This window comes from Haliotis rufescens, unplaced genomic scaffold (genome assembly GCF_023055435.1).
Source record: "Haliotis rufescens isolate VD_foot unplaced genomic scaffold, xgHalRufe1.0.p SCAF_19, whole genome shotgun sequence".
In the NCBI taxonomy this organism is placed as follows: Eukaryota; Metazoa; Mollusca; class Gastropoda; order Lepetellida; family Haliotidae; genus Haliotis; species Haliotis rufescens.
In genome coordinates, this window is record NW_025963879.1 from 3,863,228 (window position 1) to 3,888,641 (window position 25,414).

The 25,414-nt window shown below is 41.8% G+C and overlaps 1 protein-coding gene across 5 annotated transcripts in view; it reads left to right on the forward strand.

The window, feature by feature from the left end:
• Positions 1 to 25,414, forward strand: part of LOC124119209 (puratrophin-1-like) — a 248,489-nt gene that overhangs the window by 109,858 nt on the left and 113,217 nt on the right. For 4 of the 5 annotated variants that reach the window (XM_048398816.1, XM_048398817.1, XM_048398818.1 and 1 more), the window contains 2 exons: positions 12,831 to 13,287; positions 24,956 to 25,129. In XM_048398816.1, coding sequence (XP_048254773.1) covers positions 12,831 to 13,287; positions 24,956 to 25,129 — 631 coding nt within the window. Of the gene's footprint in view, positions 1 to 1,121; positions 1,370 to 12,830; positions 13,288 to 24,955; positions 25,130 to 25,414 lie in introns of those variants that run through there. The other variant, XM_048398819.1, reaches the window with a different exon arrangement.

Below are 25,414 nucleotides of genomic sequence, written 5' to 3' on the forward strand. Positions count from 1 at the left end.
GGTTCATGTCACATCTCTTACAGTATAATTCACTTGAAGAATCAACAATTTCTGCAGAAGTTTTTAGTTAAACAACTTCATTTTCTGTAAGATCAAAACTAAGGCATTTTCCAATGTGTGAGCTGAGATTAGCATGTGTTCACAGCATGTGTCAGTGGGCAGATCTCCTGCACAATGCACACTGCACACGTCTCAAGTCAACTAACTGGGTAGGGTGTCTCCATGTACGTGTTCTATAGGCCTTGACTAATGTGGAATGGACAATGCACAATGATGCATGTCATGAAATGGGAGGTAGCTCAGTCAGTTGACAATGTACTGCAGTCTCCCTATGTTATGACATCATAACAATTCATTAGTTTATTTTCACTGCAGACTGTAGCATGGGACCAGTGTTGTATTCAATATGAGCCGAATGACTTCTTGATACATATAAGACCTGCATCACTTCGGGCTTTCCTCCAAAATTAAGCTGACACGCCGTGGTATAACTGGAATACTGTTAAAAGCGGCGATAAACATAACTCACTCACTCTTGATATATAACACCATATATTTTAACTCTGCCACAGTACTGGCTGCAAGGTTGCCTGGTCAAACACTGCCTTAAAGTGCTCATTGTGAAATTATCTAGCTCTTTGATATAGTTCCTTGAGTCCCTCCAACAGTGATTGCTTTTATGAGTTCCAGTTGTTGTTAGTTATTTACTGCATAATGTGTGTCAATTCTTCTGCAGGTATGTTGCCCCACAGAGTAGCTCATAAACATGTCAGCTTTGTTTAAGGCTCAACACTAGTTGTTAAAGATGGATAATAAAGGATTTTAAATCTTAAGGACGTTTTTCTTCAACAACTCAAAAAGGGTGTATACAACAGATCATTAACACAGTTCATTGTTGCCAAGTACAGAATGTAGGGGTAAAGAACCTGCTTATGTCACTGAAGTCGGATTGTGTGTTGGACTTGGTTCAAAGACCTAAAAAAGATACTCGTTTCTGAAACATTCTTGAAATGTCATACTGGGATCTGTCTTCAGCCAGGGTGTTTGCAAGCTCCTAACAGGTACAGCAAGTATACGTTACTGTTACGAGCTCGGATCACCACGACCTGGGGCAGTGAGCGAGAGGCTTACTAGCTGTGGGACGTTACACCTCTCCGTCGCTGTGAGTGTTGTACACTGCGGGCAGGGAAGTGGCCAGCTTTCAGTACTCGGGGTGTTTATGATCATTCACTCATACTGTGGATGTAACCTGGTGCCTTTCCTGGGAATGTAGAAGATTCTTGATTCTTAATTCTGGAGAATGGGACCCCATAATGTGTGTGTTTATTACTGTGTCCCTAAAGGGAGAGTATTGTGGATGTGATGGGATGTAAGTATATACCTCTATAGCAGTATAGTTTACAATTGTTATCCTCAGGTAGTGCTGTTAATGTATTGTTATATGTACATATAGGTTAATGTTATTGACCCTCAGGTTTAATGTACAAGAATATTTACAATATATTATTCTGTTTATGTTTTCACAATTGAACTTTTCGGATGCATCCTGTGGATTGGGGTGATGGTTTTTGCCCAGTGGCCTGGGTTCTGTTCCCACATATATAATTTTTAAAACTTATTCATGAAACATACTGATTAGAAACACTTGATGTCCTGGATCATTTGTATATTTTCCTTGTTTATCATATTGCATTCCTTGTTTATACAGACGACACATCCACTGTATGCCCAACTTCCAGCTGCAGAGTTATGAAAAGTTAACTCAACCTTTGCTGTTAATGTATCATTTCACATCCACACTAAGGAATACAGCTAGCATATCCCACAAAGTGGCTTTTGACGGGAAGGGCTACTAGCAATTAGACATGTGTAGAATTACTCCTCAGATTAATTTCAACTTGTTCCTTCCAACTTGTAAAGGATGAAGCTTAGACGAGCTTAACGACAGATTAATTTGGCAAGAAAATGGCCACTCGATAATACTCTCGGGCTGGTTATAGTCACTGGGAGATTTACTATTGTCATAAACAGTCGACATAGGGTCTTAATGACACAGTCAGGCATTAATTGAATTAATTTGGTCACATTTTGCCAGGGGAGTGTTATTAAGTGAGTGATAGTGTTGGCTTGCTCTGGAACTGACCTCACTTACACGGAGGTCCTGTGGCTATTTACTGTCATTGGCTTTAATTTGTCAACTGACCAGAACCTGACCTTCACATTTCTCAATATTGGCCAGTATTATTGTAAGATTTGTTGTAATGGTACAGTTTATAGCATATAGAAATAAAGATGTTGTGTCTGACCATTGTTTGCCCCAAGGCCGGGGAAGCAGGCTCGATGTTAATGTATTATTACGAAAGTATAGTTGACAGGGATGTTTACTGTCACATGTTCATATAACTTTGATTCTTGCATTTGTTTATCTAGTGTATATTTTACAGTGGCATGCCTTTATGTTAAATTAGCATACATATACATAAACAAAGACATATAAACAATTTCAAGTAGGAGCTGTTAAGTGCATGACTTGTTCATCAAGTTGGAATAATATCATGTGGCTTTTACTATAACTTCATTGTCACTCTTTATGCTACTAGTGACAAATTCGAGTGACAATGTTTTGGAAGATTCCCATACAGTTTTGGTTGCTATTCAAGCTTGAAAGCATAGAGTAGGTTAAGACAGGCTTACTATGATTGTGAGGAGATCCTCGAGAGGATGCGTATATCTTGATGTACTGTCACTCACCAGCCGCCAGGATCACACCAGGATCATAAAACCTGTACCTCACGACTACCCACAAACCTTGTCTCCACTTGGATGGTTTTATTTTAGTTGCATGTTCCATGAGTTGATACAGTTTTATTTTAGTTGAATGTTCTATGAGTTGGTACAGTTTTATTTTAGTTGAATGTTCTATGAGTAGATACAGTTTTATTTTAGTTGAATGTTCTATGAGTAGATACAGTTTTATTTTAGTTGAATATTCTATGAGTTGATACAGTTTTATTTTAGTTGAATATTCTATGAGTTGATACAGTTTTATTTTAGTTGAATGTTCTATGAGTTGGTACAGTTTTATTTTAGTTGAATGTTCTATGAGTTGGTACAGTTTTATTTTAGTTGAATGTTCTATGAGTTGATACAGTTTTATTTTAGTTGAATGTTCTATGAGTTGATACAGTTTTATTTTAGTTGAATGCTCTATGAGTTGATACAGTTTTATTTTAGTTGAATGTTCTATGAGTTGGTACAGTTTTATTTTAGTTGAATGCTCTATGTGTTGATACTGTCCATACCACTGAGTGCAATGTGCCATGGTCAAAGATATATCAGATGCCAATAAGAGTCTTTAAATGTCCATTTTCAAAACAAGTTTGAGTCTGCGAAATTTATCCTTGTAGAAAATGATGTACTATACAAAAGAAAAGTAACTGACAACATTTGCAGAGGATGACTGGCGTTACACCTGTTTCCTGAAAGACAGTACCTTTGTCACATTATTGCTGAGTGCATGTTTTAGTGAAGCAAGCACTTGTACACTTACTTTTGTCAGAAAATCTTTCATCAGTCATGCATTGCAGGACCTCTAGTACATGTGACTAACAGGCATGTTTGATAAATGGTGCTGTTGGTGTTGACAAGTTCATGTTCATATCTAACATCAATGGAATTTTCCACCTGGCATTTCTCAAATAATATATCAGTAGTGTTTACTCAGTGATGTCACTTTATCTGAGGAATGATAATATTGTATAATGTTTAAACAGTAAATACTTAAAAGTACACGTGTAATTTCTGAAACTGTTATCACCAACAACATGTGTGTTGTGGACACTAGCAGCCTGAAGTGACAAGCCTAGGGTGGCCATTAAGTCCTTCTCTCCATGTCCCGGACAAATGGTGGTCAGAGGGTGTCCAGCTGATTGGCGAGACTAAATTAAATGCAGAAGCAGCCATCTTGAAAAGTGACTGCCAATCTTGCCAGTATTTGTGCCTGTGGTCATTAATACTTTGCATGTCTCCAACTGGACATGTCAATTTGTACCCCTCACCAGAGAGCTCTCTCCAATTATGTGTCCATCATCTTGCAAGTACCAATCTTGGCCATAATTGAGGCCACATCTGAATCAACACCCCGCCTTATGTGATGGATTGGTTTATTAATTAATCCAGAAAAGTCGTCAAAATAGCAAATTGTAAAACATGTTGACCTTAGGTTAATGGAATCTTGCAATATCAGATTGGGAATTTGTGTTAAATGATATTTCATTGTGGTCATGCTGGGGAGCCCTACCCTTCAAGATTGATGAAACCTCCATTCCATTTGTCAAGATATCAGTTTTGAATATTAATGTTTCATGTGTGGTAAACTGTCATGAACTCACTCCATTTTGTTAGTGTGGCAACCAGCCTTTGATCTGATTGTGTGACATCAACTTTGTTGTAGTTTTATCCCCACGTTTTTAAAATGCGGGTATAGCGATCAGCATGTCCGTCCATCTGTCCTCTCCGTTTTCTGTTTCCAGAACAGAACTCCTAAACCGTTAAATATTTCTTGTTGAAACTTGCTATTTTGATCAGTCTAGTGGTGAACTGGTGCCTTTTGATGATTTGGGATTTAAAAAAAAAAAATGTTTGGTTTGTTTTCATGACGACAAGTGTGACTCAAACTAAAAATGAGGGTAGTGCTCGTTTCTAGACCAGAACTCCGAAACCGCTGAAATTTTCAAGATGAAGCTTGCTATATAGATCAGTCTAGTGCTTAACTTGTGTTTTTTTGTTGATTTTGGATTTTGAAAAATACTGAACACCATTATTTCTTTTCTTCACTGAACTGAAGTTATCCAATGGCAATGAACCAAAAGTAGAGGATAAATTGCCAAACTCCATTTCTGAATTGCACCAGAACAGGGAATATGTTATCTCCTGACGACTCTTGTTTTCATCTTGGACATTCTTTTAGAAATAATGAAAAACTGAACATTGAGTTATATTTGGTCATCACATGGTCATGGTCACCACCTAGCACAGGTTACATCACAGAACATCCTGCAATGCCATTACTGTTTAATAACACAATTTGTAGACAAACAGTAACATCAACTCCTTAAGTTGCAAAAGCAAAATGAAATTCTCAAATATAACATTATTGAAAGTCCTTGATAAAATGTAATCAACCCTAGCAATAGACTTCAGTTCCTAGTAACTAAGTGCACCAAAACAGTTTGCTGTTGCATATACATTATACAGACCTATATTCTGTTGTCTCCCCCTAATGGGGAAGTGAATTGAAGGTGTTTGGGGACACCTGGTGGTTGAATCACTTCCACCCATTTGCCTAATGATCACTCCCTCTGATAAGACAAACATTTGCTGGGCCAGTGCCTCTAAGATTAACACCCTCAGTAAGACCACATGGAACTGTTTTATGCAGTGAAATACAGCTATAAATTGCAGCAATCGCAGCCTTAACGTTCATTATGAATGTAGTATATACATCCATTGTTCTGCATGTTATCTGCTTGTTTCTTGTTGCAGTAGAGGAAATCAGGATCTTATACTCATTTTCTCACCATATTTGACAGGTATATTTTACATTGATTTCCCTTTTCCTTTACTTTTACTGGTAAGCCCTGCATTTGTTATCCATGACTGACTACAAAATGTGGTTTGATTTCTGTTGTATGCCAGACTCCTTTCTTCTGTCTTCATTTGTAATCATGTTGCAGCTCTGCCATATGGTGTACGTTGTATTGTATCATGTATCTATTGTGGTCTATGGTAGCCAACTTCCTTGTGGCTAAGTTGTTTCTGACAGTTATCATCACCATGCCATTGCCCCATAATTCCAGTTTATGCTTGTAATACAATTTACTTGGAAACTGATAGAACTCAGTGATTATCATAACGATGGAAACATTTGTAAAAATGTGAATTCCCATGTTCTCCAGCCCAGCCCTGTCATATTGGCAGTTTACCCCCTGTGTGGGCATTAATCAGAAGGCTGTAATCTCTGGTGTGATAACACTGGCAGCAGTCTGGCTGTGGTGAAGCAGGTATGTAGAGCTGGCTGGGTAGATTTGAACTCACCTTGGAGCAGAAACATTTCAAATGTAGAATTAAATAAAAACATGTCATCTTGTGGAATTGTCTTAGTTCAGTTTCTGTTCTTTGTGGATTAACAGTTTGGACAAACTTCATTTTTCCTGGTGTCTGTATACAAAATGTTGCATGCAGTGAGTTGGTTGGAGTGCTGTACTGGAATATAATTGTACTACCTGTGACCCAAATGATGACCAACCATTATATAGTAAACTACGGTTATAACGAACTCAAAGGGATCACTAGTTTGTTATAACAGTAGTTTCGTTATAAGCATATATACAGCATAACTATAGCAAATAGTCGGGACAAAAAAATCAGTTCGTAATAAGCATGTTCGTTATAAACATACTTTACTGTAGATCACAGCCTTTAGCTGTGCTCTGATATTCAGTAATGTTGTTTTCTGATATTGTAATTTTCTGATAATGATAAAGTTTTATAGAGTGAAAAGTTTTTATCTGGCATATTCAGGGATACATAGGTCCTTTGTATGCAATGCTTGTTAAGATACTGGAGGTGACCTTGCTGAGAGCCTGGCAGTGCTCTCCTGGAATGGATTGTTGCACTCATCAAACATTACTCCCCAAACAGCTGTCAACAAACAGCACTCACCAACCAGTACTACCCAATCAGTACTCCCCAAACAGTACTACCCAAACAGCACTCACCAAACAGTACTACCCAAACAGTACTCCCCAAACAGCTCTCACCAAACAGTACTACCCAATCAGAACTACCACAACAGCAGTCACCAAACAGCAGTCACCAAACAGCACTCACCAAACAGTACTACCCAAACGCCACTCCCCAATCAGTACTACCCAAACACCACTGCCTAATCAGTACTACCCAAACACCACTGCCTAATCAGTACTCCCCAAACAGCTCTCACCCAACAGCACTCACCAAACAGCTCCAACAACCAAAATTGCTGATACAGCATTAAGCAATTATCACTCACTCACTCATAGTAAGATCTGAGCGTGGGTCCATCACTTGTAGTTAGACCTGGATGTGGAACTATCTGTCATGAGTAATTTGACAATTAAGTGTTCCAATGCTAAGAGGACTAACTGACATAGCTTAAACAGTACAAACTAGAGTATGAATAGGTGGTGAATTATGAAGATGGTATCTGCTGAATGCTGTGGATCTCTACAAATGAGTATGTACAGAGTGTTGAGGGTCTGTATTCTTGGCAGTGTGCCCAGAGTGAGTCACTGTGTGTAGATATAGTTGTAGTTTTTGTAAACCGACACTAACAATTTGGAACTGTTTTGGATCTGATGAAATACTTTCCTTGATTCCAGCAATGTTGATTGTGTCCCCCCCCCCAGCCAGGTTCAGGGATGGGACATACATAAGGTCACAGTTAGATGTAGGAGATGGCTGGGACATATATAAGGTCATAGGTAGATGAAGCACATGGCTGGGACATATATAAGGTCATAGGTAGATGAAGCACATGGCTGGGACATATATAAGGTCACAGTTAGATGTAGGACATGGCTGGGAAGCATGTACGGTCATAGCTAGATGTAGGGCATGGTTGGGACATATATAAGGTCATAGGTAGATGTAGGGCATGGTTGGGACATATATAAGGTCATAGGTAGATGTAGGGCATGGTTGGGACATATATAAGGTCATAGGTAGATGTAGGACATGACTGGGATGCATGTAAGGTCATAGCTAGATGTAGGGCATGGTTGGGACATATATAAGGTCATAGCTAGATGTAGGGCATGGTTGGGACATATATAAGGTCATAGGTAGATGAAGCACATGGCTGGGACATATATAAGGTCACAGTTAGATGTAGGAGATGGCTGGGACGCATGTAAGGTCATAGCTAGATGTAGGGCATGGTTGGGACATATATAAGGTCATAGGTAGATGTAGGGCATTGTTGGGACATATATAAGGTCATAGGTAGATGTAGGGCATGGTTGGGACATATATAAGGTCATAGGTAGATGTAGGACATGACTGGGATGCATGTAAGGTCATAGCTAGATGTAGGGCATGGTTGGGACATATATAAGGTCATAGCTAGATGTAGGGCATGGTTGGGACATATATAAGGTCATAGGTAGATGAAGCACATGGCTGGGACATATATAAGGTCACAGTTAGATGTAGGAGATGGCTGGGACGCATGTAAGGTCATAGCTAGATGTAGGTCATGGTTGGGACATATATCAGGTCATAGCTAGATGTAGGGCATGGCTGGGACGCATGTAAGGTCATAGCTAGATGTAGGAGATGGCTGGGACGCATGTACGGTCATAGCTAGATGTAGGGCATGATTGGTTTTTATACATGGTTGTAGTGAGAAGCATGTCATATTATGCTGTGACAATTCATAATATTCAGTTATTCGCTATGTTCTTGTTATTATATCTTTTGAAATTACCAGTTGTACGACAGTCCCCAGACACAGCATGAAATGTTCCATATACCAGCACCAAACTTCCAATTGAAGCAAATGAAGAAACAAATTAACAACAACATTCTCACCCCCAAATGACAGAGACTAACATCTATATCCTGAGGTTATTATGATGGTGATAAAACTATCCTCCTATCTGCTGGATGAATCTTACCTGTGTCAGGCAACTGGTGCAAAACCCTTCAGGTAACTTGTCCTCACCTCGTCTAGGGGATATGTCTACAATTTACTTGTTGGGTTTGTTGGACCTTTACCTTTTGCTGATCAAATCTAAATGAATACCCAGTACTAACAACAAATGTTGTCCTCATTGAAAAGAGGTTTTATTCTCATGCAGTGTTTAATCTAGCATATTTGAATTATCAAAATCAAGTTGTAATAAGTAGTAGAAATTTATATATTCAGGACATCACTCATACTATTGACAGAGAACTTCACTACAACATCCTAAGAACATCTCCAGAACATCTCCAGAACATCACTCGAACAACAAATTCTTTGTAAATGTATGCTTGTGACAACTTCAGTCCCTTTGACAGAATCAGGCAACAGTTTTACAAAAAATGTTTATGAATAATGAATAATGTTTTCATATCATCATCAGGTGTGCAAACAATCATCGTAAAAGAAACACAAAAATTAAAAAAAGAAAGCCACAAGAATTTATAATAGCATGTGACAGATTTCATTGCTAGCATGTTGCACTTGCTGTGCTACAGCCTTGACTGTGTCACAACATACAGTGTGACATAGGAGCCAGCTGTTGGGACCTGTGGGTCAGTGAAGCCAGTTCCCCACCAGATAAACACTGGGCTACACAGGAGATTAACATCACAACTCTCCTACAGTATTAGATAACGGCTCGTGCGCCAAGTGGATTACTTTCTTGTTTGAAGAAGATTTGACGCCTGATATGAATTTTAATCTTGGTCTTAGTGGGATGTCATTCAACCTTAAGTGTCACTTCTCACTCTCCCTGTTGCTAAGGACTTGTGTGCCTTGTGAGGGCTCATTTCATGGCAAATTGGTACATTCTACACTGAAATTTTACATAACATAAATCATTTTATTCTCAATTTTCAGTGTTGAATCCATCACATATTTAATATATTCTGTAGAAGGTTAAAAATATACATTAAAAATTTAGAAGTTTATGCTTTTTCAAATGTGTTACCAATTTATTAGAAAAAGGTTGCTTGCATTGTGTGAAAAATTCTCCAGGAAGCGTTTGTCACGTTTCTCCTCAATATTAGCTGTGTGTAAAATATACCTTCTGTTTAAAGTACCTTTTTATTCATCTTTGTATAAAGGGGAGGTTATCCCATGTGCAAACATCCAGTGTGATGTGTAGTGCTCCGTGCCTGGTAATTGGATGTCCCCATTCTTGTTTTTATCAGCGAGTTGTGGTTTGAAAATAATGGTGTATGTCCCAGCACACGCCTTGTGTCTTGATTTTTGTAAGCGGTCCACCAGGAAATGTTTTCCTTATAAACATTGTCATTATCATTTAATATAACCTATGGGGGAAAAAGCTTTCAGTTTAGATACCCCTTGACGAAAGGTTACACCTCATTTTGATGTTAGTTTAGAATGCATGTTTGAACAATGTGACAAAATGTTACTTCTGTTTGATATGAATTTCTTTATTCAATATTTTAGTTCTTCAAGACGTGCTGAGTTGAGTTATTGGAATCCAGTCTGTTTCAATGGCTTGTTTATATTTTTATGTTCACAGTTTGGACATATTTTAAGATATGATGAGATTTTGAAGTTTGTGCATGACGATAAAATAAGCATTATAATATTTTGTGTTGTGTTTTGTAAATGTCAACTTGGCATGCAGATGACCAATTTCAGACAACCACCGAAATAATCGACAGAACCAGTGTAGGGTCCCAAGTATTGAGAGTAGTTCAGCCATGCTGTGGCTTGAAGGCAATAGGTCTTGTTGAACTGTACGTTTCTTCTATGAGTTACTTTCAGATTTGTATCTTTTGTGACATATATTTTAATCATTTCTTTATGTTAGACAACTTGTCCTTTGTATGTACATGTGTATCGTGTTCGGTATGGCTTGCACTGTGGACATTGGATGGACATGTGTATCATGTTCGGTAGGGCGTGCACTGTGGACATTTTATGGACATGTGTATAATGTTCGGTAGGGCGTGCACTGTGGACATTGGATGGACGTTTGTATCGTGTTCAGTAGGGCGTGCACTGTGGACATTGGATGGACATGTGTATCATGTTCGGTAGGACTTGTACTGTGGACATTGGATGGACGTGTGTATCGTGTTCGGTAGGACTTGCACTGTGGATATTGGATGGACATGTGGATCATGTTCGGTAGGACTTGTACTGTGGATATTGGATGGACATGTGGATCATGTTCGGTATGGCTTGCACTGTGGACATTGGATTGACATGTGTATCATGTTCGGTAGGGCGTGCACTGTGGACATTGGATTGACATGTGTATCATGTTCGGTAGGACTTGTACTGTGGACATTGGATGGACGTGTGTATCGTGTTCGGTAGGACTTGCACTGTGGACATTGGATTGACATGTGTATCATGTTCGGTAGGACTTGTACTGTGGACATTGGATGGACGTGTGTATCGTGTTCGGTAGGACTTGCACTGTGGACATTGGATTGACATGTGTATCATGTTCGGTAGGACTTGTACTGTGGACATTGGATGGACGTGTGTATCGTGTTCGGTAGGACTTGCACTGTGGACATTGGATTGACATGTGTATCATGTTCGGTAGGACTTGTACTGTGGACATTGGATGGACGTGTGTATCGTGTTCGGTAGGACTTGCACTGTGGATATTGGATGGACATGTGGATCACGTTCGGTATGGCTTGCACTGTGGACATTGGATGGACGTGTGTATCATGTTCGGTAGGACTTGCACTGTGGACATTGGATGGACAGTGACTTGCATCTCGGTCGGCTTGTCCTCCACATACAGCCTGCATTCAGATTTATTTGCCACAGTTTGGATCCCCGTCTATTGGGTTTTTATGTTATGATTTCAAAGCAAATGACATACAGTCATTATTCCTTTGTTTGCTATAACATTGCAATGTAAATAGATCTATGCATTACATAGTATCATCCCTCAGAATCTAAAACTACCCCCTGTTTGAAAAGCAAACAGGAGCTTTACACTTCTTCGGTCTACTTTGAAATGTAAAACATGCTAACATACTATTGGCTAGCACAGCAAACAGGTCTGCTTTTTATTGACTGAAGATGCAAAGTTTAAAAACATCTGAAGGTTAACACCCATGTTATTTACTCTTCTCATTTCACAGTCATTCATTTTGTGAATCATCACATGTCTGCTTGCTTTGTCCATTCAGGCAAAAGATTTATAGATTTCTGTCAATATAAGTGAAAACTTCAAAGGGTTCAACACATGAAGCAGAAATGATCTGGACCTTGGTGAGTGGCGAGTCTCACTGCCATGGTCTTCAGATCAGCTGTGCTTTCATCAGAGGGGAAGGATTTATGATCGTGTTACATCCCAGGCAGTCTCACCTGTTTCTGAGTTTGTTCAACTTGTTTGACTGTAGGTACAGGAATGGTTTCCGACAAACAGGCAATTTGCGTACAATCAAGAGTGTTTGTAATATGTTTGAGAGGACATTATTATTTCCACTTCCAAACTTTACACCAAACCAGACCAAAACATATGTTGCTAAACTGTAACCAATGTTGTATTTTTTTATCATAATGAAATATTTTTTACTTTATTTGGGGAATGGACAGGTTACTGCATATGTTTTACTTCTCAATATAATGCTTCTTTTCATTATTTTAACAAGTATTTTTTGGATTGTGTCACCCAAAATACTCAATACAAATTCATTGTATTACAAGAATACCTAGATGCATATAAAAGTGTGCCTTGACCTACTCAAGAGACATGGTAGCATTCCTTACCTACTTCCATGACCTGTAAAACTGACAGTCTCTGCTGTATTCAGTCATTTTTTTGCAGAGCTCAGAAATGCAGAAGTTTTTTTTTTCCTGCCTCAGAATCAGTCAAATACACTGCAGAAGTGTTTTCTGTGAATTAAAACCCTAGGGTTAATATATAAGTTACATATACTCGCAGAACATTCTACAACAGATTTTAAAATTATTTTTTATGAAAGTGCTAAAATCAGTATTACAGAAGCACATGTTTTGTGGTTTCATGCTGTGACTTTCAGAGAAGTAGGTCTGATGATTTACTTTAATGTTTCAGTTAAGCGCCACACGACATGCCGAGGATGATTGGCCGCTTGGATACAAGGGAGCAGTCATTGTACACATCTACAACACCTCTGACCAAGAACAACTTGCGGAGGGAGAATTTCTTTTCTGTGTATGTACGCAGAGTAGGGATTGCCCGTGTTTGGTGTTAAGGTATCAGGGTACTGATGGTGTTCATGAATATCTTGTATTAGAAAGCGAATACAGGGAGGTGTTCACAATGGATTGGGTACGCAAGAAGCCGCCAAAAACAGAAGATCAAGATTGGCCACGAGTGCTCCGGAACTGCCTGGCTATCATGGAGGAAAAGATCCAACGCTTACGTTGGGAGGAAGTAGCTGGGGACATGGAAACAGAGGATTCTGGGAGTTGTGCAAGTGCTTCAAAGGATTCAGACATATCTGGGAGTCAGGAAGCTAACCCAAGTTCAGACTCTGCTGTTGTTAATGGTAAGCCTTCTTTAGCACATTTTTAGCTGATTTAATGTCTGTCATCAATCCATTCATTGTTAAGCTTTTGCATTGTCTATGAAGCCACAAGGTCTATGATGCTGAAACTTTCCTGGATGATTCCAGGAACAATGTGAATAGCACTTATATGCAAATTTTGCCCATATACAATAATAATCTATTTTTGCATGTGTCATTTTGACATGCAGTAAGTTTATGGTTTACGTAGTAACATATATACTATATTTTGTGGCATACTTTTATTTTTTTCCCCTACTTTTGCCAATCAGTCCTTATGAAATATTCTTATTGTTTTGTTGTAATGAAACTTCTGTTGTTTCTTTACCCCTTTGTAAAGACCTTTGTACCTAATGGTGAAAATATTCAAGAAGGTACAAGTGAGCTACAGAGCCTTTGTGGTTCTGTTATACCTCCGTTGCCACCTCTCCACTTGGAAAGACTATGCAGCTGTCAGGTGACTGGCAGATTGGAAGTTCCCCTGGTGCCACTCACTGTTGCTGACACTATCAACCACTGGATGGCTGCATTTCCATGTTTTTGCTCCTATGTTAGTGTCTTATGGATGGCATCATGCAATCTCATTAACTTGCTTCTCACTGGTGACGTTCCAAGTAAGAACTGGCGACTTTATGATTGAAGTTCGGTGACATGGTTCTTTGTACCAGAGGGGCATGGGATGTTGCTCATAAGGTTAACTGCTGGATTGTGTGGTCCAGACTTTATTATTTGCATGGTGCCTCCATATAGTTGGAATAACAACCTTAGTGGGAACTGATTTGATTACTCTACTGATATTTATTCATACAAGGCAAGAATAAATATGGTCTCTCCCCCCCCACACACACACACACGTGTACATGCAAGACGTTAAACCTCATTTCACCTCACCTCAGTTGCCAATGAATTCAGGCTATTGGAATTTCAGGGTAGATATATATTTCACTTGATTAAATACAGCTAAATAGAAGGGCTTTAGTTCTCCTAACAGTGTTCAGTGATGAAGGACCAGCAAATCTTAAATGGTTCTCTGTATAACAACTTTACAATAGCAATTAGCTGAGTTAGTTCATGTAATTGTCCATGGATCAGAGTAAAGTATTTTTGGTGTTGGTTAATAATTGAATGTTAATGACATAATTCTTAAGTGCTAATCCGATTTCAAGACTATAAAGCCTCACAATCTCTATAATGTCTTGTTTCATTATGCTGGGCTGGGCTCCTCAATCGTGTGTAGTCATGTGTTTCTTGGGGATCTCTGTGGGGGAACTTGGGAAGAAACGCTACAACACATTAATAGGATTTAATCTTTGTACACCTGGTTTATGGTTTTCCAATTAATAAGCTGGGAAGGAAATCATTTTAAGTTTCCATTTTTACTGATAACTGAATTGATTTAATTTTTTTTGCTTTATAAGATCAGTATGATCAAGTCGTGTGTGTTAGGATAAAAAACTAGTTAATGTCTGTACCCATTATTGGCTGTGGTAATCTCTGGTTGAAAGGCTGTCATGGAAAACAGATTGGATTACTTAAAGAACTGGACTGCTTGTAGCACTGACATGCAGGCTGCATACACATGGGTGGACATTGCATAGACATTCCATGCAAAGTTGTGCCCCTCAACTTATGACTTTGATAATTTAAATGTCAGTATTTGAAAATTAAATCCTGTTAGTATTTGCCAGGCTTAACTCAAACGAGCCAGGATAAGTGGTGCATACATGTACATAGGCCGACAAAGTCTCATCAAGAAAACTTTTGTGTTACACTTTAGCATCTGGGTTTTTTCTGTTTGAAATTTGAGGTTGCTAATTGATTGTAGCAAGATCTAACAAAAATACAAATCTCCAAGGAGAATTAGGGTGTGATACAGGTGATGCCTTGCATGGTTGAAATGAAGCTTACAGTACCTTAGGTAGAAAATCATCCTACATGAAGATATTCAGTGGTAGTATAGTGAGCATAAGAGGGATCTATGACTGAAGTTATACTGTCTACCTGCCATCACGGGGCACAAGACTGAAGTAATACTGTCTCCCTGCCATTGTGTTGCACTAGACTTAAGTAATACTGTCTCCCTGCCATTGTGTTGCACTAGACTGAAGTAATACTGTCTACCTGCCATAATGTTGCACTAGACTGAAGTAATACTGTCTCCCTGCCATCACGGGGCACAAGACTGAAGTAATACTGTCTCCCTGCCATCACAGGGCACAAGACTGAAGTAATACTGTCTACCTGCCATTATGTTGCACTAGACTGAAGTAATACTGTCTACCTGCCATTGTGTTGCACTAGACTGAAGTAATACCATCTACCTGCCATCACGGGGCACAAGACTGAAGTAATACTGTCTCCCTGCCATCACAGGGCACAAGACTGAAGTAATACTGTCTACCTGCCATCACAGGGCACAAGACTGAAGTAATACTGTCTACCTGCCATTATGTTGCACTAGACTGAAGTAATACTGTCTACCTGCCATTATGTTGCACTAGACTGAAGTAATACTGTCTCCCTGCCATCACTGGGCACAAGACTGAAGTAATACTGTCTCCCTGCCATCACAGGGCACAAGACTGAAGTAATACCGTCTACCTGCCATTGTGTTGCACTAGACTGAAGTAATACTGTCTACCTGCCATCACGGGGCACAAGACTGAAGTAATACTGTCTACCTGCCATTATGTTGCACTAGACTGAAGTAATACCGTCTACCTGCCATCACGGGGTACAAGACTGAAGTAATACCGTCTACCTGCCATTGTGTTGCACTAGACTGAAGTAATACTGTCTCCCTGCCATCACAGGGCACAAGACTGAAGTAATGCTGTCTACCTGACATTATGTTGCACTAGACTGAAGTAATACCGTCTACCTGCCATCACGGGGCACAAGACTGAAGTCATATTGTCTCCCTGCCATCACAGGGCACAAGAGTGAAGTAATACTGTCTCTCTGCCATCACAGGGCACAAGACTGAAGTAATGCTGTCTACCTGCCATTATGTTGCACTAGACTGAAGTTATACTGTCTCCCTGCCATCACGGGGCACAAGACTGAAGTCATATTGTCTCCCTGCCATCACAGGGCACAAGACTGAAGTAATACTGTCTCTCTGCCATCACAGGGCACAAAACTGAAGTAATACTGTCTTCCTGCCATTGTTGCACTAGACTGAAGTAATACTGTCTCCCTGCCATCACGGGGCACAAGACTGAAGTAATACTGTCTCCCTGCCATTGTGTTGCACTAGACTGAAGTAATACTGTCTCCCTGCCATTGTTGCACAAGACTGAAGTAATACTGTCTCCCTGCCATCACAGGGCACTAGACTGAAGTAATACAGTCTCCCTGCCATTGTTGCACTAGACTGAAGTAAAACTGTCTACCTGCCATTACGGGGCACAAGACTGAAGTAATACTGTCTCCCTGCCATTGTTGCACTAGACTGAAGTAATACTGTCTCCCTGCCATTGTGTTGCACTAGACTGAAGTAATACTGTCTACCTGCCATCACAGGGCACAAGACTGAAGTAATCCTGTCTCCCTCCCATTGTTGCACTAGACTGAAGTAATACTGTCTCCCCACATCAGAGGGCACAAGACTGAAGTAATACTGTCTCCCTGCCATTGTGTTGCACTAGACTGAAGTAATACTTTCCCCCTGCCATCACGGGGCACTAGACTGAAGTAATACTGTCTCCCTGCCATCATGGGGCACAAGACTGAAGTAATACTGTCTCCCTGCCATCACAGGGCACTAGACTGAAGTATTACTGTCTCCCTGCTATCACAGGGCACTAGACTGAAGTAATACTGTCTCCCTGCCATCACAGGGCACTAGACTGAAGTAATACTGTCTCCCTGCCATCACGGGGCACAAGACTGAAGTATTACTGTCTCCCTGCCATCACAGGGCACTAGACTGAAGTAATACTGTCTACCTGCCATTATGTTGCACTAGACTGAAGTAATACTGTCTACCTGCCATTGTGTTGCACTAGACTGAAGTAATACCATCTACCTGCCATCACGGGGCACAAGACTGAAGTAATACTGTCTCCCTGCCATCACAGGGCACAAGACTGAAGTAATACTGTCTACTTGCCATCACAGGGCACAAGACTGAAGTAATACTGTCTACCTGCCATTATGTTGCACTAGACTGAAGTAATACTGTCTACCTGCCATTATGTTGCACTAGACTGAAGTAATACTGTCTCCCTGCCATCACTGGGCACAAGACTGAAGTAATACTGTCTCCCTGCCATCACAGGGCACAAGACTGAAGTAATACCGTCTACCTGCCATTGTGTTGCACTAGACTGAAGTAATACTGTCTACCTGCCATCACGGGGCACAAGACTGAAGTAATACTGTCTACCTGCCATTATGTTGCACTAGACTGAAGTAATACTGTCTCCCTGCCATCACAGGGCACAAGACTGAAGTAATGCTGTCTACCTGACATTATGTTGCACTAGACTGAAGTAATACCGTCTACCTGCCATCACGGGGCACAAGACTGAAGTCATATTGTCTCCCTGCCATCACAGGGCACAAGAGTGAAGTAATACTGTCTCTCTGCCATCACAGGGCACAAGACTGAAGTAATGCTGTCTACCTGCCATTATGTTGCACTAGACTGAAGTTATACTGTCTCCCTGCCATCACGGGGCACAAGACTGAAGTCATATTGTCTCCCTGCCATCACAGGGCACAAGACTGAAGTAATACTGTCTCTCTGCCATCACAGGGCACAAAACTGAAGTAATACTGTCTTCCTGCCATTGTTGCACTAGACTGAAGTAATACTGTCTACCTGCCATCACGGGGCACAAGACTGAAGTAATACTGTCTCCCTGCCATTGTGTTGCACTAGACTGAAGTAATACTGTCTCCCTGCCATTGTTGCACAAGACTGAAGTAATACTGTCTCCCTGCCATCACAGGGCACTAGACTGAAGTAATACAGTCTCCCTGCCATTGTTGCACTAGACTGAAGTAAAACTGTCTACCTGCCATTACGGGGCACAAGACTGAAGTAATACTGTCTCCCTGCCATTGTTGCACTAGACTGAAGTAATACTGTCTCCCTGCCATTGTGTTGCACTAGACTGAAGTAATACTGTCTACCTGCCATCACAGGGCACAAGACTGAAGTAATCCTGTCTCCCTCCCATTGTTGCACTAGACTGAAGTAATACTGTCTCCCCACATCAGAGGGCACAAGACTGAAGTAATACTGTCTCCCTGCCATTGTGTTGCACTAGACTGAAGTAATACTTTCCCCCTGCCATCACGGGGCACTAGACTGAAGTAATACTGTCTCCCTGCCATCATGGGGCACTAGACTGAAGTAATACTGTCTCCCTGCCATCACAGGGCACTAGACTGAAGTAATACTGTCTCCCTGCCATCACGGGGCACTAGACTGAAGTATTACTGTCTCCCTGCCATCACAGGGCACTAGACTGAAGTAATACTGTCTCCCTGCTATCACAGGGCACTAGACTGAAGTAATACTGTCTCCCTGCCATTGTTGCACTAGACTGAAGTAATACTGTCTCCCTGCCATTGTGTTGCAAGAGACTGAAGTAATACTGTCTCCCTGCCATTGTGTTGCACTAGACTGAAGTAATACTGTCTCCCTGCCATCACGGGGCACAAGACTGAAGTAATACTGTCTCCCTGCCATCACAGGGCACTAGACTGAAGTAATACTGTCTACCTGCCATCAGAGGGCACTAGACTGAAGTAATACTGTCTACCTGCCATCACAGGGCACTAGACTGAAGTAATACTGTCTCCCTGCCATTGTGTTGCACTAGACTGAAGTAATACTGTCTCCCTGCCATCACAGGGCACAAGACTGAAGTAAAACTGTCTCCCTGCCATCACGGGGCACAAGACTGAAGTATTACTGTCTCCCTGCCATCACAGGGCACTAGACTGAAGTAATACTGTCTACCTGCCATCACAGGGCACTAGACTGAAGTAATACTGTCTACCTGCCATCACGGGGCACAAGACTGAAGTAATACTGTCTCCCTGCCATCACAGGGCACTAGACTGAAGTAATACTGTCTCCCTGCCATTGTGTTGCACTAGACTGAAGTAATACTGTCTCCCTGCCATCACAGGGTACAAGACTGAAGTAATACTGTCTCCCTGCCATTGTGTAGCACTAGACTGTACTACTGTCTCCCTGCCATCACAGGGCACAAGACTGAAGTAATACTGTCTCCCTGCCATCACGGGGCACTAGACTGAAGTAATACTGTCTACCTGCCATCACAGGGCACAAGACTGAAGTAATACTGTCTCCCTGCCATTGTGTTTCACTAGACTGAAGTAATACTGTCTCCCTGCCATCACAGGGTACAAGACTGAAGTAATACTGTCTACCTGCCATTGTGTTGCACTAGACTGAAGTATTACTGTCTACCTGCCATCACAGGGCACTAGACTGAAGTAATACTGTCTCCCTGCCATCACAGGGCACAAGACTGAAGTAATACTGTCTCCCTGCCATCACAGGGCACTAGACTGAAGTAATACTGTCTCCCTGCCATCACGGGGCACTAGACTGAAGTAATACTGTCTCCCTGCCATCACAGGGCACTAGACTGAAGTAATACTGTCTCCCTGCCATCACAGGGCACAAGACTGAAGTAATACCGTCTACCTGCCATCACGGGGCACAAGACTGAAGTAATACTGTCTCCCTGCCATTGTGTTGCACTAGACTGAAGTAATACTGTCTCCCTGCCATCACGGGGCACAAGACTGAAGTAATACCATCTACCTGCCATCACGGGGCAAAAGACTGAAGTAATACTGTCTCCCTGCCATTGTGTTGCACTAGACTGAAGTAATACTGTCTCCCTGCCATCACAGAGTACAAGACTGAAGTAATACTGTCTCCCTGCCATTGTTGCACTAGACTGAGGTAATACTGTCTCCCTGCCATTGTGTTGCACTAGACTGTACTACTGTCTCCCTGCCATCATGGGGCACAAGACTGAAGTAATACTGTCTCCCTGCCATCACAGGGCACTAGACTGAAGTAATACTGTCTACCTGCCATCATGGGGCACTAGACTGAAGTAATACTGTCTCCCTGCCTTCACGGGGCACTAGACTGAAGTAATACTGTCTCCCTGCCATCACGGGGCACAAGACTGAAGTAATACTGTCTACCTGCCATCACGGGGCACAAGACTGAAGTAATACTGTCTCCCTGCCATCACAGGGCACTAGACTGAAGTAATACTGTCTCCCTGCCATTGTTGCACTAGACTGAGGTAATACTGTCTCCCTGCCATTGTGTTGCACTAGACTGTACTACTGTCTCCCTGCCATCATGGGGCACAAGACTGAAGTATTACTGTCTCCCTGCCATCACAGGGCACAAGACTGAAGTAACACCGTCTACCTGCCATCACGGGGCACAAGACTGAAGTAATACTGTCTCCCTGTCATTGTGTTGCACTAGACTGAAGTAATACTGTCTCCCTGCCATTGTGTTGCACTAGACTGAAGTAATACTGTCTCCCTGCCATCACGGGGCACAAGACTGAAGTAATACCGTCTACCTGCCATCACGGTGCAAAAGACTGAAGTAATACTGTCTCCCTGCCATTGTGTTGCACTAGACTGAAGTAATACTGTCTCCCTGCCATCACAGGGTACAAGACTGAAGTAATACTGTCTCCCTGCCATTGTTGCACTAGACTGAGGTAATACTGTCTCCCTGCCATTGTGTTGCACTAGACTGTACTACTGTCTCCCTGCCATCACGGGGCACAAGACTGATTTAAAACTGTCTCCCTGCCATTGTTGCACTAGACTGAAGTAATACTGTCTACCTGCCATCACGGGGCACAAGTGTGAAGTAATACTGTCTCCCTGCCATTGTTGCACTAGACTGAAGTAATACTGTCTCCCTGCCATTGTGTTGCACTGGACTGAAGTAATACTGTCTCCCTGCCATTGTGTTGCACTAGTCTGAAATAATACTGTCTCCCTGATGTCGATTTATGCTTTGAATAACAGCAAATCTATGATACTCTGTGGTTACCTTGCGGAAATTGGATTATGTGAGCTTGGGTTTAAGTATGTTTTAAAAGGAGAATAAGGCGATTATTGTTTTCATTTAGTTTGACAATCAGTTTGCTTCGTAAATCAATCAATCCAAATTCTCTCTCATAAGAACCACCCACAGTGGTAAAAGAGTCTGAGATGTTTTACATCAGCCCATGACAAGATGTAAGACAGTAAACATGTATACATGTGTACACTATTAAATATCAATTGTATAAATTTTGACAGTTTTTTTCAGTACCTATAATGTCTGTGAACATAAAAGTTTAGTTTTACATAAAGATGTGAGCCATGAAGTATTACAGTCCTGGTGGTTATGATCAACAGCGATCAAGTATATTTTTAAAGATAGTACTCCAATTTAAAGACAGATAGACTCATGGAATGGACAGATTCCATTGTGAACTTGCTGGCTGTGTTGGAATTAACGCTATGTAAGTACTCGTTCTTCTGAAGATGTTGATATCATGAAATTTAAGTCAGTCACTTGTCATGAATAAAACAGTGCTGACATCCAAACTCATAATCTTTTTTGTCTTTACACCCCTATTTGATAAATATTGGAATGCTCTGTTTTGGAGATTGTTAATCTCGGTACTGATCCATCGAATATGCTTGATTACACAATGCTGATTGGTTGACCACTATTTTCTTATTCTTAACCATACATTCGACCGATCAGAATGACACCCATGAAACATTGCAGAGACAGCACCATTAGAAAGATCAGGTCTTAATAAATTACAAAAAGCATTAGAACTTGAACATGTCGACAATAAACAGATATAACCCTTTTACTCAAACAGGATAGTTATAGCACTGTCACCAGGTTGTGAGCCTGGGACCCCACTGTAGCCTTACCTAGCACCAGGTTGTGAGCCTGGGACCCCTCTGTAGCCTTGCCAAGCATCAGGTTGTGAGCCTGGGACCCCTCTGTAGCCTTGCCAAGCACCAGGTTGTGAGCCTGGGACCCCTCTGTAGCCTTACCAAGCATCAGGTTGTGAGCCTGGGACCCCTCTGTAGCCTTGCCAAGCACCAGGTTGTGAGCCTGGGACCCCTCTGTAGCCTTGCCAAGCATCAGGTTGTGAGCCTGGGACCCCTCTGTAGCCTTACCAAGCATCAGGTTGTGAGCCTGGGACCCCTCTGTAGCCTTACCAAGCATCAGGTTGTGAGCCTGGGACCCCTCTGTAGCCTTGCCAAGCACCAGGTTGTGAGCCTGGGACCCCTCTGTAGCCTTGCCAAGCACCAGGTTGTGAGCCTGGGACCCCTCTGTAGCCTTGCCAAGCATCAGGTTGTGAGCCTGGGACCCCTCTGTAGCCTTGCCAAGCATCAGGTTGTGAGCCTGGGACCCATCTGTAGACTTACCAAGCACCAGGTTGTGAGCCTGGGACCCCTCTGTAGCCTTGCCAAGCACCTGGTTGTGAGCCTGGGGCCCCTCTGTAGCCTTGCCAAGCACCAGGTTGTGAGCCTGGGACCCCTCTGTAGCCTTGCCAAGCATCAGGTTGTGAGCCTGGGACCCCTTTGTAGCCTTACCAAGCATCAGGTTGTGAGCCTGGGAGCCCTCTGTAGCCTTGCCAAGCATCAGGTTGTGAGCCTGGGACCCCTTTGTAGCCTTGCCTAGCATCAGGTTGTGAGCCTGGGACCCCTCTGTAGCCTTGCCAAGCACCAGGTTGTGAGCCTGGGACCCCTCTGTAGCCTTGCCAAGCACCAGGTTGTGAGCCTGGGACCCCTCTGTAGCCTTGCCAAGCACCAGGTTGTGAGCCTGGGACCCCTCTGTAGCCTTGCCAAGCACCAGGTTGTGAGCCTGGGACCCCTCTGTAGCCTTGCCAAGCACCAGGTTGTGAGCTTTGGACCCCTCTGTAGCCTTGCCAAGCACCAGGTTGTGAGCCTGGGACCCCTATGTAGCCTTACCAAGCATCAGGTACTGGGAAATCATGGGCCATTGAACCTTGTGCTGAATGCACTGTTTGTCAACAAGACTTGTAATTGCTATAGACTCCACTGCACTACATGGTAAAGCCATCATTTAATGATGGAAGTATTTCACTGAGGGACCCACAATCAATCAGTCTATTCTGCATACAAATACCTTATCCCATATGTAAATAAAGTGAATATAAAATCAATAGTACCCTGATAGTCTCTGGAGGACTATCAAGTGTGTGTCCATTTCTACAGTGGGCAAAAGTCAGCTGAGGTGAAATATTGCATGTAACACCAAACAACCTTCCAGACAATTAACAACATGACAAAGGCTAACATGATTGACCACAGTTGATTTTCCACTCAGTTATGTAAGGTTGGCTCACACTGCTAATGTCATGTAATTCCTTGTAATCCTATCAAGCTGATCTGAAGGGCCATGTGTGGACTATGGCAGGGGTTGAAGCTGAGAGTTTTATTGCAGGTGCTGTATGGACATGTATTGAGGGGTCTGAGGCCAAAATTTGTAGCTTTATATGATAGACTTGGCAGCCCGGTGACATTCAATATGTATACATGTGGGTCTTTTGCAAATAGGTCATAAACTATTGTAAGTTTACCACTAGTGTGTTGTCAAGCCCATAGTAAGTCATCTTAGCAACTCTGGTCATGGTTGTTGACGTTCAGTATTTATTGATTACCTTTATATTTAATTTTTCAAGTGTGAACTGGTTGATTACAAGTGATTTCTTAGAATATTCAAATCATTTCAGGTCACTCGTCTCTTGACATTCTTTGTTGAAGCTGAAGACAATTTGCTTTTGTGATGTAAATGTTTTCTTCACCATGTGGTATAAACGTTGTTATTGACCCATTTCCTATAGAGGAGCACACAGGCTAGGTACAGCGGTGTGTTCTATATAGGCAAGTGGTATGTGATGCCACGGAGTGATGCAGTGCAGAACACTAGGATCACAGTCTACCTTTATTAAGGGGGGTTGGATACCTGGCCAGGGTCACACTACACTGGCAGTGTTGAGGTTGGGATGGGCAGGAGACAATAGCCCGTAGACGCTGATGGATGCTATCCTGGTGTTTGCTCTTCCATTACAGACCAAGTCTTGCTTCTTCCAGTTTGTGTAACTTGTCTAAACCATGGGATAATGTAGCATTTGGGGTTTATCGGCCTTTGTAGTGTTGTGGATTAATGGAGTGAAGTTGAGTGCAGATTCTGGAGTAGACAATGCCTGTCATTCGTCATGGAGCAGTGTGGTGGAGAAAAGAAACATTGGGAAAGTATCTTGTGAATGGAAGTAGCTGTCTGCCCTCATTCATGCCAGCTTTGTTTTAGTGGCAGTGGTTGCAGCACAGTAAACTGCATGGTATCGTGTCGTCTGCCACTAAGCTGTGTCAATGAGTGTCTGAGTCATACCCTGAGTGAAAGTTGGCAAACTTTGGATATGTGAATAGATAATTGTACAGCTCTCATCAAAGAATGGGCGGACAGAGTTAGCTCATTGTGGCCATGTTTGCCAATCATATATGGTGAATGTAAGCCCAATTACAATGGCAGACAAAGACTGTAATGATGAGAGTGGTATCTCTTCATCCGCAGATTTCTCATCAGCATCGGTGAAGGATGGAGGCTCCAGTCAAAGTTGTAGTCGCCACAGTAGCAGTGGCAGTCTAAGCAGTAATGGATACCACACCAAGCGGGACTTAGACTGTCCCCGAGTTATCATGGATCTCGACTATGATCTGCTTCGATCAGGAGTAGCCATTTTACCAGGTGAGTCATCTATATTTTTGTTTTCTACCCTCAAGTAATGTTGTTGTTCTCTGACCCAATTTCCTGATTTGATAACAAAAGTCTTCAAGTGGCCATGATTGATGGAAAAAGTTTTTTATTTGCTTTTGCCCTTGAGGCTTTTGCAGATTGTTGTATCCCATAATGTCTTGGGTACTCTCAAACAGATAGAATCCTCAAACAGTACAGCAAGTGATCCAGTCTATGATTGCATATAATGTTGCTAATAAATGTGCATGCTTCGAGGGGTGAAACGTGTAGGGTTTA